At 48.3% G+C, this 16206-nt stretch overlaps 1 protein-coding gene across 9 annotated transcripts in view; it reads right to left on the reverse strand.

Annotated features, from left to right (window-relative positions):
- The window catches only part of EPB41 (erythrocyte membrane protein band 4.1), a 55258-nt gene extending 40396 nt beyond the window's left edge, over positions 1-14862 (reverse strand). For 7 of the 9 annotated variants that reach the window (XM_074161852.1, XM_074161853.1, XM_074161858.1 and 4 more), the window contains exons 1-6: positions 14400-14861; positions 11290-11520; positions 7809-7913; positions 4861-4903; positions 2374-2449; positions 1647-1865 (exon numbers count right to left, since the gene is read on the reverse strand). In XM_074161852.1, coding sequence (XP_074017953.1) covers positions 1647-1865; positions 2374-2449; positions 4861-4903; positions 7809-7913; positions 11290-11520; positions 14400-14861 — 1136 coding nt within the window. Of the gene's footprint in view, positions 1-1646; positions 1866-2373; positions 2450-4860; positions 4904-7808; positions 7914-11289; positions 11521-14399 lie in introns of all 9 variants that reach the window. The other 2 variants (XM_074161854.1, XM_074161860.1) reach the window with 2 other exon arrangements.
- Between the last annotated feature and the right edge of the window lie 1344 nt (positions 14863-16206).

A 16206-nucleotide genomic window follows, 5' to 3' on the forward strand; every position in this document is an offset into this window, starting at 1 on the left:
ATGAGATGTGGGGAAGGAATCCTTTGCTGTGAGGGTGGTGAGAGCCTGGCCCAGGTTGCCCCGAGAAGCTGTGGCTGCCCCATCCCTGGAGGGGTCCAAGGCCAGGTTGGAGGGGGCTTGGAGCAACCTGGTGTGGTGGGAGGGTGGGACTGGGTGGTGTTTAAGGTCCCCTCCAACCCAAACCATTCTGTGATTCTATGACTGGAAGGACAATCCTCTAGGAAAGACCCTAAGAGCAGTCGCCATCCCCAACACATGCCTTGTGCTTTGCAAATACAGTAGCCAGAGACGGAGCTTGGTTTAGCAGAGTGTTCCCACTGAAAACCCTCTGACAGTTCAATGTTCATAGAATGTGGACCAGAAATGAAACGGGTGCGTATTTCTTCCTCCCTCCTGCACACACGAGCAGATTAAATATAACTATGTCCTATACCTTGAAGTATCCTCCTAATGAAGCCATGAATAATTCAGCAACTTGATCTGCCACTTCCAGCCCAGCTAACGGCCTTTGACTTCAAGTCATGAAGCTTGTCAGCGGCCCGGTACTTATTTTCCCTCATTTCCTCTCCTCTGAGTGCAAATGGAGAGGAATCAATTTGAAGTATTGATTCACGGGGTTGGCGAGGTGTTAATTGTAGCTTCGGTCCCAGCCGGGGGCAGGCGTCCACCCGTCCCTACCGCACTCAGGTTATTAGTTCCCGTCTGCCTGCGAGAAGGTCTCGGCTTTGCTCCGTTCTCGTTATTAGAGCATCAGCCAGGAGCTTTTCACAGGTCAAGGGGCTCTGGCTGAAGGCCTTGCTATCACAGGCTGGTTTGATGGGCTTTTTTATTCCCCTTAAAAGCACAAAGAGCAGACGGGTGTAGGAGCTGCTGGGTGGCTGCTCTCACCCAGCTTCTGCAATCCGCGCATGAGAGCATCTATGAAAATAATCTCAAAATAAGGTGAGGAAGAGGTTTGGTTGCTGTCACCCTTTCATCTGGTACCAGAGGGACTCCCGGAGTCCTTTATCCCTGCCCGAACACGACACGTCTGCCCAGGTCATGGCCACGCTGGGGAACGGGAGGAGGAGGATAGATCCTGCATTATCCGAGTATTTCCACATTATAAAGTGTTACTCGTTAAAGGTGGCAGCAGAAAACCCCAAACATGCTGTAGGCTACAGCGTATGCACAGAGATACCGGATCTGCTCCAACCAGATTGCAATCAAGAAATTGCATAAATCCCAAAGCAATTATTTAAAAAACCAAAAAAACAAAAAACAAAGCACAAGGTTAAAACAAGCAAACTTTGCATTTTCACATGAAATAAAAGCCTCTTTCACAGCTACGCAGTTGAAAAAGAGCATCTGTTTACAAACAATTCCAAGACTTTGCATCTGCTTACTAAAAACATAGTTTCCTTTTCACAGAAAAAAAAAAGCATTCCAGCTTCCAGAAAGATTTTGTTCAAAAGTATTAGATCTTTTTTAAATAGCCAATGTTCTCAGTAGCTGAAAATTCACACCTTCTGCTGCCAACATAAAAATCAGTGCAGCAGGAAACCAAAAGCGTGGAATAGAGGTGGGGGAAAATACCAGTAAGTCCCATTATTTCCATTATTTCAGGCTGCTGTGCACGAACGAGCCCTCCAGACGCCGCACCTTACCTGTATGTTTTATGAAGCTCCACAACTTTCTCTTCCAGCTCTTTCGTCTGGTTCGGGGCCAATTTAAATTCACTGATATAATCCGGGCCGTGCAGATCAGGATCGTAGTCTCCCAGCTCGGACTGGACTGTGTAGGAACCCAGCAGAGCCAAAGTCGCGAAGGAACAGGGCAGCCGCCCCGTAATGATGTCTTGTCTAAGCTGAAGACATAAGTAATACCTGGGGGGGGAAGAAAAGGTAAAATAATATTTACAGAGAGCACAGAGAAGCTTAAGAAATTTGAGGATCAAATAGAATCTCTTTTTTTATGCCACTGATGAGCACAGCGTGATGCTTGATTCTAATTTCTACCTGTATTTTTATTTACGGGGTAATATTCCCACGGCAAACAGCACGGAGGACAGAAGGACTTAAGGTCACCTCCACTCTGAATAGGGAGTAGGCGATATTTATGATCAGAAAATCCTATTTTTCAATAAAAATGTACTTTCCTATACAAATCCACACGTGCCAGGATTATAAATGACACTGCTTTATGCACGTGGGCTTCAGTGGGGAGTGGGAGCATCCCAGACATCCACTAAAAACAACTGAAAACCCCTCTGAGACATCTGATCTCCTTGCTGAAGGACAGAATAACACCCAAATATTAAAAATTTCTATTCATTCTTCCTGTTCTGGTGTTTTTCTCTGCTCAGCGAGCTCCCCGGGTTCCCAGGTAGTTCACCTGGTTATGTCCTCTGTCAGCTGCGCGGGATCCGGTGGGTAAAACTTGACGTTGAAGGTAAAATCCCAGGGGCCTCCTGCAATTACAAAGAAGAGGTTGAGAAAAATAAACATAGCAGAACAGCTTCGTGACGGTCAAGCTTTATAAAAAAGCCGGGAATATCCAGTTGATCTTCAAAATATGGCCAGTGGATCGTAATACTGATTTTAATACTTAGTAGTTGGTATAAGATCTAATTTCATTTACAGGAGCTAAGATTAAAGCAGGAGAAAACAAAGCAGGGCAGGCAAATACACGTGAATAAAGCACCAACTTGTGGAAAAAAATATTAAATTCATTGCTAAGAGGCTAAATTACCTATTTTTTCACTGACTGAAAAAATAAAAGATGAATGAAGAGAGGTCAGGCGTGTGCTCTAGGTTAATGAATGACTACTGGTTTATCACTCGACCCAATTTTCAAATTTCTCGTGAGGAGCAGATGTGCTAATTCACTCGGCAGCCCTAATGGGCTGTGGTCGGGTGGTCAGACCGGGGTTTAAACTCAGCCCAAGACAAGCATCAATCTCTGGAAGAAACCGGTAAGTACCAAGAGAGGAAGAACTTTACGAGTCCAGACCTAAATGTTTTAATAGAGCCTCGTACAGCAGAGTTACAGGCATTCACTGGAGTGAGGACTCGCGTAATCACACCTAGAATTGACATTATTTGTGGTATGGACAGCTTCTAAGTGACATAGCTGAAGGAGTTACTCCTTTGCCTTGAAAATAATTATGTTTATCTGCAGAAAACAGTCCTAACCAACCCATTAAGCACTCAAAGTCATTTTTATAGTTACAACTCCCGCCGGCTGTGCCCTTTAACACTGTAGTTCCAAATAATATTTCTTTCTGAAAGAGAAGGCACCCCTGTGGTTGACTTGCTCAGAGATTTATCACAATCTCGGACAGGGAGGAGCTGGGGGGGGGGGGGGGGGGGCCACGTAGCATTCGTGGATTTACTTCTTACGCAACACCATAACTGGGATTAAACACACGGCATCTTGTTTTCATTACAGATCGTTCAAAACAAGTTATCCCAAGAAGATATTTTAGGTAGCAGAGGTTTGCAAGGAGGACACAGAGACTGAATCCCTGTGTGTGTGTGTATATATATGTGTGTGTGTATACATTCACATGTATATTCAACATATATTCAAGCAAACTCAAATAATTTGCCATTTCCCCCATCCCAGGGGACCAGGTTCGATAGCACTTTGCTCATTACACGTCGGAGCTGAATTTTACCTGCGCTGGGTGGCACGGCAGGAGCAGCTCCTGCCCTTTACAAACATCCTGCTGTCGATTCCCAGAGAAGTTGATAAGAGCAGGAGCTTTCCCTGCTCCGCAGCCCTATGGCATTTCCTCCCTTCCCCCCCCCCCCCCCCAAAATCTGTCTTTAATGACACGCTTTGCTCTGTGCCCGCCCACCAAAAGCATCGGTAAAACACTCATCACTCTCTATAACTACTTGAAAGGACACTGTAGAGAGGTTGGTGCCGGTCTCTTCTCACAAGGAAATAGCGATAGAACAAGAGGGAATGGCTTCAAGTTGCACCAGGGTGGGTTTAGACTAGATATTAGGAAGAAATTCTTCACAGTGAGAGTGATCAGACACTGGAACAGGCTGCCCAGGGAGGGGGTTGAGGCACCATCCTTGGATGAGTTTAAGAGTCGCTTAGATGTGGTGTTGGGGGATATGGTGTAGGGAAAAACTTTGTAGAGTAGGGTAGATGGTTGGACTCGATGATCCCAAGGGTCTTTTCCAACCTGAACGATTCTATGATTCTATGATTCTAATATTTTACTGTCATAAAACAGTATTTTACTTTCACAAAACAGTATTTTACTCTCAAAGCAGTCAGACTTACTCCCGAGAGAAAATAAGAGCCTCTAAAATTTATTTTAACTTTGACACTGCCCTCATCTTGAACTAATTCAGTGCCAGCAGACCTTAAAATACCACAGTGGAGAGAGCATCTGGCATTTGCCCTGGTACTCCCTGAGCCATTTATCATCCCAACACCCCTATCCAGACCCCGAAACAGCCTCGGAGTCTATAAAACCTCGCTACAATTTTGCCCAGGCTCTCCCAGTCTCCTTTGAGATGGAAGTGGTTCCCACTGTCACCTCTTTTCCCATCCTCCGAGAGGGAGCAGATCTCCCACAGCAGTGTTAAGGACAGCCTGGGTTTGCATAGGACCGACACACCCCGAGCGACGTTCTCCCAAAGAAATGACATTTTTTTCCTAAATCTAGAGCATCGCTAAATATTTAAGAAGAAGAGAAAGGACGCACAGACTGCCTGAACTTGTGCTGGTCCCTGCCAGACACCCTCACTCAAACCTTTGCCCATCCCTGGGCTCCCCGGATCGCCCGCCAAAGCCACGTTTATTTAATGGAAGGGGGAGAAACCACACACACCCACGGGATAAATTCGATCTACTCACCGTGAACCTGTTTTTTTATTTCTTTGGCAGGATCCAGCCACGTCTGTAAGAGGAGAAAAACATTCACAGTTTAACAGACGTTCCAGAAACACCACAGAAAACTGCAAAGCGCTAAAAATACGGCAAAAAGACAACATTTGACACGAGCGCAGCCATGGAAACGGGAGAGAGGGTGCGTTTTTCACAACTTTTACTCCAGTCTGCGGTCTCGGCGGTTGGATTTCCAACCCTTCACCTACCAAGAACTCTACAGGGAGGCACGAGGAAGAGGAGGAGGGGGAGGAAAAAGCAGCGTATTATTAGGGCTGCAAGCACAGAGCAGCAGGTACGGCCACATCCAGCTACCAGCGGCAATTGTGCAACGTGTTTTTTTCCTCCGGCACCTTTAAAAACAGGCAAATAGGATGTTTGCGTTCATTTCGGGCACCCTGACTCCACATTTAACCTATTCAGAACAAAGATTGCCAAGACTTTCTATTATTAGCTATGGTTTTTAACGACCTAATCACTGAAATACGAGTGAAAACATCCACTCGCTGGGGAGGGCTGGAATATTTTACAGGAGCGTGACATAAACTTCGTCTCTTTTAAGTGTGACTCAAGTTTCTAGTAATTATCTCAGCTACAAATTTAGAAATATATCCTTTTTTTTTCCCCTCCCCTCCCTCTGTAATTTGGGGGTTTGTGGGTTGGTGGTGCAACGTAAGCCTCAAAAAAAAACAACTCCTGCTTTTGCCAGCTCGGGCTGAGCAGCTCCTGGCACATCCAGCCCGAGCCTTTCCCTCTGCAGAGGTCGGGGTCTGCCCCGCTGAAGGGGGTGCTCGCAGCCCTTCCTCGAGAGGTTACTTTAAACCACCACCTTCATTTTCACCAGCCCTGAGCAGGATTTGGAAGCCCAGGTCTCCCGAGGTGAAGGAATGAACCCATTGAATCCCCCGAGCTAATCTGCCTCCACCAGAAGGACACGCAACTTCATGGCAGGGGGACAACGATACTTAGGTTTAATCTTATCTTTTTATACGCTTGGCCCTCTAACCTATAAAACCGGGGATACGAAATCCATCTGAAAGGTGGACACGTCACTTGCTGGCTTTTTAGGGCCACCGTTTTAAGCAGAGCATCCCCCAGTCCGTGCTGGTGCCACGGCTGCTCGTTACCGGGGTGGTCTGGGGTGGCCGAGCCCGGGGTGCAGTCATGCATCCCCAGCGCTCACCCTGCCTCGTCTGGCAGATAATGACAGGCACAGCAATTAACGGCACTTTTATCCAACACTGGGTCATGAATTAGTGGGAAACAATCCTCCCTTTGAGAGCAGCCTGAGCATCAAGCTCCTTCGGTGCCCATCAGCTGCTCCGTCCACTGCCACCACCTCCCATTCCCACTGTCGCCCTCCTCCATTCCCATGTGGGAAAATGCCTGTCCCCAGGAATGTTTATTCCCTAAATATCAAGGTGGAAAATGCTGTTTACAACCCTCTCCTGTCCAGGAATACGGGGCATCTCCGCCTGCTCACACAGCTGTGGGTGAGGTGCAGAAGCTCATCCCTTGGTTCCCCATTAAGACCATTAAGACCGTTTCAACCTGTGAATCAGTAACTCGGTGTCGGGTCTTGTTTGAAGTTACAGCAGGAGAGAGACGGAGCTTCAGATTTCAAAGCTCCGTGAAACACAACCAGAGAGATTCCCCCCAAAAAACCCCCAAAATGGTGTTCTCCCCCATCAAAGCAAATCAGACTTCCACCACCGGAGCCAAACCCATGCACGGTGGCTTCACCTCCCTCAGCTCCCGGCTCTGGGACACAAACCTGACAAAATTATCTGTTTTCAGTCCCTACTGAAACCTGCACAACTTTCAGCCTTTGCTGGAGGAGGGGGAAGGAAGCTCGGGCTTTTTTTTTTTCTTTTTTTTTTTCAGAAGAATTGATGGTCTGGAGAAGGGAAGAGCGAGTCCCGGGGGTCCAGGAGATGAGCAGTGAGGAACCCACGGCACAAGCGTGAGAAGCTGAACTGCCCCAGCTAAGTTCTTTTTGCTTTTAATTGGATCTAAAAGTACACCCATCCCTCCTTCTGCAAGCACAACAAACCCCTAGAGGAAAAAATTCAGGATACATGTATATAGGTATAGATATAGACATATACATGGAAGCAGATTTCCTGTGCAAGACAACAGCAAGACACCAGAGACAATAAAACAAACCCAAGACAGAGCTCTGTCTGCCTCACATCACAATGCTTTGGCCTTTTTTGCCTGTGTATTAAAAATTCACGCTTGCAATTATTAAGTATTTAATGACAAATAGGCCTGTCAGCCGTATCGACCCGGCCCATAAGTGATTTCCGTAGGTGAAGCATGGGAAGAGTGAGAATACGGACCCACATAACTGGCCTAAAGGACGTAGAAGTGGGTCTTTGATTTCAATTTAGCACATTTTTGGCTCGCTTCATCAAACAGAGCTTGAGTTAAAGCGTAACCAAGGATTTAAAAGATAAGACACCGCTTGAGTCTAACCAAACACTGACCTTAAACCGAAACCACGTGAGTAAGAGTTTTGGTATGAAGAGTCACGTTGTGTTTTTTTGCAGGACAAAGCCTTGACTCAAAACTGCTCTGATGGCTCCGACCAAACCTCACCAAGGGCAGCCTGAGCGCTTCAGCTATAGCTCTATAAATTAACAGCACCATTTTGCAGTAAACTAATATACTGGATTTTCTCCAGGTGAAGATCCAAGTTCACGTAGCTTTTTTACTAAAATCCACCCTCCTCTAGCCATTTATTCACAACTTCAGCCTCTGTGATGACCTTCTTAGTCTTTTGTGGGGGGGGGACGGACATCAAAAAGAGTTTCAAGAAGAGTTTATGCACCACCTTCTCCACGGAGGAGGAGATGGTTATTTGAAAGAGCTGAACCCACCCGGGTGCAGAACACCCCTCAACAGCAGCTTCTTACCCTGGAGGTTGGCGTGTCCCATATGGCCAAGCCAAAGTAGTCTTCTTCCAGGAGATTGAGGTGGTCGCAGACTTTTTTCAGTAGATCCTGCCCCTTGGCGTGTTTCTGCACATAGAGAAAAGAAATTCTGTAGGACAGGTTGGTTTTTGCCTGACCTTGTTCACGGGAGAAGGGAGAAGGGAACGTAACCAAACCACGCTCTACACTGCCAAGAAGGGGAAAAAAAGTCCCAAGAAGCCCAAAATCAGATCTCCCAGCCATCTCTGAGCAAACATCCCTTACAGGAAAGGGCATCAGGCATAAAAATTCAAATAGGAAAGGCAAAGGGAACCACAGTGGTTCTCTCTGCTACCACCGGCTCCGTGTCCGAAGCCCCCCCAAAGCTGAGCTTCCCAGTAAACACCCAGGATTTGTATGGCTTTTCCCTCCCAAAGCACATCGACTGCGCTGACACCCCCCAGCTCCAGGCTCTCAGACAACCAGGCGTTGATCTAAAGATGAGCAAGGTGGGGTAGGGAGCTGCTGCACAGCTTTGAATCGCTATTTTGGGGGGCAACCTGGCTCAGCAGGGTCACAAAAGAAAACGGCGGCTCAGAACCGAAGCCCATCATTTCCGTGACCTTTGGAATCACAGAATCACAGAATGGTTGAGGTTGGAAGGGACCTCTTGAGTTCATCTGGTCCAACCCCCTGCTCCAGCAGGGTCACCTAGAGCCGGTTGCCCAGGACTGTCTCCAAGGATGGAGACTTTGCAATCCTAAGAGAGGTGCAACCCATGTACGTGCGGGTCACACCCTGGATGTATCTGGAATAGTTCATGCCTCACGTATCAATTCCCCATCTCTTTCCCCCATCTTATAGCATTAATATGGATACCATTCTACAGGGTTTTCGGATACTTGTGGATGGTGTGATTTTAGTTTTGGACATGCTCAGTGGCCAAAACTAAATCTGCACCATCTGTACCGCTCAGAGCACATCAGGCAATACAGCTGCATCCCCCATTATTACACCAGTTGCAAAGGTACCGTTTGTATCCCATGCAACTTCCGTGGCTGACACACACTGGGATCCATGCCGAGTATCCATTTTATTAGTTCCACCTTTTTGTTCAGTCCATGCTCTTTTACAGGTGAAATTAGTCAATACAAACTGATACAAACCCCCTGCAACCTCTCGAAGGGGCCCACGTCATCAATTTGCCACCGCTCACTCAAGTGGTGCCCGCTCCCAGGGGCCAAAAGCACAACAAAACGTGGATTTACAGTTCACAGAATGGTTTGGGTTGGAAGGGACCTTTAAAGATCATCTAGTCCAACCCCCACGGTTGCAAGGATTCTCCACCATCCACGTACTCCACACCCCTGGACTTCGACAGAAATTGTGAAAATAGGTATTTAAAATCCCAATCTATTCAGCCTTCATTGTCCATTACCTGTGGGGACTAGGACAGGAAGAGGGGATCTCTGGCTGGAACCACCTCATACTCTTCATTCTGGGATTTTTCGGGGATTTTTTGGTGGGGTTTTTTTTGTTGGTTGGACTCAATGATCTCAAAGGTCCCATCCAACCAAAAATATTCTGTGATTCTGTGATTTACTGCCACCATTTCTGTTTTACTTTTAGACCGGTCTGCCAAGGAGACCCAGCTCCTCCAGCTTTGCCTTACGCACCGAAAGCTGCTTAGCACATCACTTCTTGCCTCCAGAAACACACTTTGAACGCTCCTATCTCTTGTTTTTTTTTCCTCTAAATCCTGCAGAAGCCAACTGGCCCTGGGAACAGCTACCCTTTTAGTCCAAAAGCATGAAGGAAAACATCCCTGAGGCACAAAACTATGGTAACCAGGAGCAGCTAATGCTAGTGGAGGCTTTGCTAAAAAGCAAAGCGCAGCTCCAGTGACGCAAAATAAGCTTTACTAATGCATGGCTTGTGCCCGCATCTCTGCTTTTAGCCATATTTGCACGGCAACTGATCCAAGACCAGAGCCTTGTGCTATTCCAGTCCTCCCGCTGCGAGGTCCTTGGTGCATCCGTTGTGACTCTAAAGGCAGCGCGTGTCTTAGCCCGGGTATTTCTCAAGGAATCGGCACTCGGGATATAGGAATTAAAAAATTTCCATGGCTGTCGATTGGAAAGGATGCCTGAAAGCCCTTCTTCTTGGTGAAGGCATTTGTGCTGGTCTTTGCCTACGCCTTTGCAATTCCTTCTCCATTAAGCCTTAATTGTTAGAGCAGGATTACAGTGGCGTTAAAGCCAAGGGACTTGCCAAGGGTCTCAGCCCCTCCTGACACACACACACACCCCCTGCCATGGGCACTGCGACCCTCTGGACCTACAGAAAAAGCTTCTAAGGTCCTGCTCAAATCAGGACCAACCCCCCCGCCCCGCTCCCAGTTCTCCCACCAGCCCTGTCCCTGCAATCCCCGGTGTTTGAAGGCATCGCCGCAGCGAAGTCGGGCACGGAGCCACGGCAAACTGCCACCAGCCTCTCGGGGGACAGTCTCCTTTCGGGGGCCGCACACAAAAACCCCCGGCCAAGGGGAAGGCGAGCAGGGCGGCGATGCTCCGAGCTGATCCCGGGCAAGAAGAACGGCGAGGCCGTTACACAAAGGGCCGGCAATGACCTACTTGCCCAGGATCATCCAAGGTAACCGCTGTCACAAGGAGCCCTGTGCCCAGATACCCTCTCCTGGCCCATTCAGCCAGCGGGACTGGGGAAAAACAAGCTGATGGGAAGTATGCTGGAACGGTAAGTACCGGATCGTTAATATTCTGGACAAGTACTTCAATACAGAAGTGGAGATTTCTGCTAGCTTTTTATTGCCCTGACAGCAAGACGGTCCTGCGAGAGAATGCGCAAAATAAAGCAGAAGAAAAGCTCTCAGATGACGGGGTTTGCAGTGCTGTAAGTCAAGGTAATAATTGTAAATTGTTTGCTGCAAATATATTCAACTGCAGGTTAAACGCAGCATCTTTTTCTTTACATCCAACCTCCAAGGAGTTAGGTTAGCCAGCACCCGGATAGGCAAACGCACCTTGGATGAACAGAAAAGCACAAATCAACTTGACAATCCATTTTATTCAAAGGAAAGGGGCAGAAGATGTTTAGACAACCCCACTCTAAACCCTAGTCTGGATACAAATGACAGAGAAGATGAACAGCAAGTAAGACAACTTTTCTTTTTTTCAACTTCCCCTCACCTGTACAAAGCAAGGCACCCTGGAAATGGTAGAACAATTTAAAAAAAAAAAAAAAAAAAAAAAAAAAAAAGAGATTCCTAGGCACCCAGAGATTTTTACAACACACCAAAGAAGTTGTTATAGCTTACAGCAAGATTGTTCTGCAGTAAAGCCTGTCATGGAACTCACCGGCAGCAAATTAGACCCCTATTAAACAGCGTTTGTGGTGATTTTTCAAGGGGAGGAGAAGGGAGAGGGGAAAAAGAGGAGAAGCAGAAACAAACCCCAGAAATACTTACATCCACGGAGCACTCAAAAATGGTGTCATCCAGCAAGACGACTTTGCAGTACATGTTTCTGTGTCTTTTTATTGCTTTCTGGGCAGCCTTCAAATCCTTGTCCGCTTTGGTCTCCGGAGTCTCTTGTCTGGGCTCTGGCTTGGCGCACTCTTCCTTCCCTTCCCCTCCTTCCTTGCCCTCCAAGTCTCTGCTCTCCGGCTCCTGGTCCTCCCTCCGCTCCTCCTGCGCAGGCTGAAACCCCCCCATCACCCCAGTTGGAATTTAGTCGTGTCAGGCAAAAAAAACCAACAAAAAAAACAAACAAAAAAAAAAAGTCACATGAAAGAAGCATCGCACTGTGGGGCTGGGATCTCCCCCCCCCTCCCCTTCCAGAATCAGGAATCTGACTTAGATGTGCAACCCGGAGCCGCAGCTTGGGTGAGCAAAGTAACGAGGTGAATTTTTAAAGCCCTTCAAGTCATTCTCGAGTCTTCATTTAATAAAGAAGGTGTCCCCCCCCAAAAAAAAAAAAAAAGAAAAAAAAAAAAAAAAGGAAAAAAGGCCGATTAGAGAATTCAGAGAATTCAGGGCAGATTACATCATGCAAATCCTCATGGTCTTAATGACACCACCTTTTGGACCAGGGAGTTTTTCCCCTCGCAGACCAGACACCCACCGCAGGGGCCCCTGGGCGACGGGCTGTGCCCCAGGTGCATTAAAGTGGGGTCAGTGGCGTTAAAGGGGGGGTCAGTGCTGAGATTTCGCGGCCGTCTGAGCTGACCAAGCAGGTCTCTGCCCCCAAAAGGGGAAGGCAGCCTTCACCCCACTCCCCCTTTGCCTACGGAAGCACTTTGCGAGACAGTTTAATTCACTACAACAGCAGAAAGAGACGCAGTTTGGGGACAGGAGGAAGGAAGCTGGGTTTTTTTGGGTTGTTTTTTTTTTGTTGTTGTTGTTGAGGGGTTTTTTTTGTTGTTGTTGTTTTTCCACTGCCGTTTCAGCAGGTTAAAGGAGTTCACGGCCGGCTCCGACAAGTACTGGAAGGGGCTGGATGCAGCCGGAGCCCGCAGCCGCGGCGGGGGAAGAGCAAAACCCTGTCTTTTCAGCCCATCACGTCTCATGAAATCACACCCCGGCGCAACCGCGCGGAGGTATTTAAAACCTAAATAATGTCCACGAGCTGCTGACTTCTGTTCCAGCAGGGCCGGGGACAATCGGGAGCAGGGAATCAGGCAAAGCTGGTAATGCCCGCGGGTCAGCATTTATCAAAGAGGCAGCACCTCGCAAATGCTTTCACGGCAGAAATATCTGCCGAGTGTCACAGTTCAAAAAGTCACTGACGTCGACCTAAAATAAGATCTGAGGGGGGGGGGCGGGGGGGGGGAAGAAAAAAAAAGCACAAATGCTTCCTCTAAAACAAACAGCCCGTGGTGAAGGAAGGCTGCGGGTGCACATTCACATGCGCGCAGAAGCAGCAAATCGAAGTTAAATCACAGAATCACAAAATGGTTTTGGTTGGAAGGGACCTTTAAAGATCATCTAGTCCAACCCCAAATTGAGAAAAATTGAGAAAGACATATTGAATTTTCTCTCGAAGACATAATTTCTGGGCTGAAATCGCAGGAAAATTTCCAGCTCCTCCCCATTCCGCTAATCCCAGCCCTCACAGGTACAAAGCATGGACAGAAATCATCCCGTGGTTTTCACGGGCTCGGAAATTTGGGAAAAGAAAGAAAAAGGTGCTATTTACTAGCTTTTCTACACCTTTGGAATGCTATGGAGGTGGATTTACAAGTCTAGTAGATTTACAATGCTCTGACTCAAAGTATTGCTCCAAAACTCAGAGTTGCAGATCCATAAGAGCTCTCTGGAGCCCATTCCAAACTTAAGGCAGTGGGGTAAATAATCCAGATTTTATCAGAAACATGCCGTGACTCCGGGAACACACACAGGTTGGGTGGGTTGTAAGAAATCCCCATCTGAGGAGAAGGGAACCTGCCTCTCTAATTCCAGGCAGCCCCAGAGAAACGGCAGAGCTGCAATTACGCGAGGAGTAACACAGAGCATCCAACACCTCAAACCAACAACCAGCTTTGTGAATATCTCCCTGTGGGTTTCTCTGCTTTAAAAACTTCAAATTTTGCAGGAAAAAAAGCGCCCCTGGCTGTAAAGAGCAGACATCAGACGGCTGAGCCCACGTGCTGTGCACGGAAATCCCTGTCTACATGATGCATAAGCAGAAAATATCTGTATTTGGCAGGGTCAGCACCAGCCCGCGCTGAGCAGATGACCGTGGCCTGAAATGCCAGGCTGGCGCTCCTTGAAGTGCAAGAAACCCCTTCCCAAACCCACGTCCTCTCGCCATCTCCACCCTCACGCCGCTGACCTGCCTTTACCCTCCCCACACCGAGGACGTCCCGACGAGCAACCGCTCTGTCGGGAATGATGGATTTGAACCCCAGTTCTGATGTCACTTCCCACATCTCACGGAATCAGGGAATTGTCAGAGTTGGAAGGGACCTCTAGAGATCATCCAGGCCAACTCCACTGCCAAAGCAGGGTTGCCCAGAGCACATCACTCAGGACGGCATCCAGACGGGGCCTGGAGATCTCCAGGGAAGGGGACTCCACACCCTCCCTGGGCAGCCTGTTCCAGGGCTCCATCACCCTCACCCGAAAGAAGTTTCTCCTCATATTTCAATGGTACTTCCCATGTTCCAGCTTGTGCCCGTTGCCCCTCGTCCTGTCACTGGGAACCACTGAAAAGACTCCGGCTCCATCTTCCTTCAACCCACCCTTTAGATACTCGGAAGCATTGATAAGGTCTCCCCTCAGCCTTCTCTTCTCCAGAGCAAAGAGTGTGCACGGGGCATTTTAAGATGCCCTGTGACGTGTGAGAACTTTTCAGGAACTTTGTCCCGCAGGTACTTTGCAGGACAGCCTGATACAGGAATTCAGGAGTGGGAAGTGCACGATGCAACACAGGGAGCTGAGAAGAGCCATTTTAGCATCTCAGGAGTTTTTCTGATCAAGCCTACCATCCTAGGATACAAAGTTTTTACAGTTTTGGCAAAAAAAACACATTTTTCAAGAAGAGAAGAGAGCCCACCACACGGAGCAGGGTGTTTTACCTGTGTTTCGGCGCTGCTTAAGGAATGGAGATCTAGTGACGGATCGGTTTTGAGCTCAGGCTCAGGAGCTGCAATTGGGGCTTTCACCAGGATGTCTTCATCGGGGCTGGCTCCTAATCCCGGGTCTTTCTGGTCACCTCCCCCTTCTTTGGGAGCATGAGTGTCTTTGTCCTCTTCGGACACCTGAGACTTGGGTCTCCTGAGAAAGGATGAGAAGAGGCGGGAGAGACCCCGGCCCTCGGAGGTGCGGCGTTCCTTCTTGCCCTGCTCCTCGTGCGTGGGCGTATCGCCGTTGGAGGCCTTCTGCTTCTGCCCTGCCGCAGGCTGTCCCCCCGATGTCTGCTGAGCCCCCTCCTCTCGGGAAGCCTCTGGCTTTTGTGTTTCAGCAGCTCCTTCCTCCTCCTTGGCTTGCTGCTGCTCCGAACCGTCGGCGTCCGCCGCTGGGCTCTTCTCTGTTGTCATGATGACGCTGGAAGAGAGGTGCAGAAGGTCTCAATCAAGAGCTTTGCGATATTTAAGTCAGCATTAAACCATTCAAACCAAGCCACGAGCACAGACACACCACCTTCCCCAGTCACGCCACCTTGTCCTGCCAACGCCAACCTACACTGAGAGCAAGCAAATCACTCATTTTGCTAGGGTTTGTTTGATAGAAACATCTCCATGGACGTTTGCCCCTGCACCTTCCACCATTTGGATGATGCTGACTCCAAACTGCTGAAGGCCCTGGCACCGGGTCCGCAGCCTGACAAGAACAAATTATTAAAAAATAGAAACAAGGTCATGGAAATGGGAGGAGACGGCAGAGGGTCTTGCTCCACAGGGTTGTCCTGACGTCCCCTCTTCCCCCACATCCCCGTTCCCCTCTGGCCTCGCTGGCTGCGGGAGGGGAGCAATGAGGACACGTTCATGACCAGGCAACCTTCCTCCTACCACGCCAAGCCCAAATCCCCGATGGCCCGCGATGGCTTGTGGCGTTACAGCATCCTTCTCCACCACCGCAACTAAAGGAGAAATCCACTGCTGGAGAGAACGCTCCTACACCCAACCAGAGTCCAAAGTTGCACGGCCACAAATTTTAAGAGCTGCTCACTTCTAAACGTCCTTAAAAGAGGCCACAGATCCTCAGCATGAACTACAAAAGTGGTTTAGATGATGGTTCATCACCTAAACATGATGAACCACCCTGCTGCTCCCATTGGTGTCCATCAACCACGTTGATCTGCACAAGACGGGTCCAGCGGAGCCGAGCAGGCGCCGGGATTCACCAGATCTTTGCATCGCACACCGGAAAAACGTGAAATGAAAAGGCTTCCACACAATCCCCATAATAGAGAGCAGATTCCTTCAGAGCCTCTGCCATTAAGCTGATGCAATGTTTATTTCAACTTTAGCCTGGGCTGTTGACACAAAAAGATGGAAATCACATGAGAAGAATATCTATTTAAGGTATAAAGAGGACCCGAAATAATCACGCTTTAGAGAGGATAGAACTAATCTTTGCGCGTTGCATCACATGTATCTGCAGCAATAAATTGCCACCGCTTACACCGAGCAAATAACCTATAATCCAATACGCCTTTCAACCCCCCCGGCCCAAGCCTCGGCGCACAGACGTTTGCTCAAAATACATACTTAAAATTAAGAAGCATTTTAAGATGTCGCCATCCTACATATCACTGCGTTCAATAATTTTAATTTAACTCAGGTCGATTGCCAAAATAACCAGAGCGCTTGAAAGAGAAAAGCCCTCCCGGCTTTCCAAAATGCTCTTCCCCTGCACTTAATGCAAAAGCTGAATATTATT

This window comes from Numenius arquata, chromosome 21, assembly GCF_964106895.1.
Source record: "Numenius arquata chromosome 21, bNumArq3.hap1.1, whole genome shotgun sequence".
NCBI classification, from domain to species: Eukaryota; Metazoa; Chordata; class Aves; order Charadriiformes; family Scolopacidae; genus Numenius; species Numenius arquata.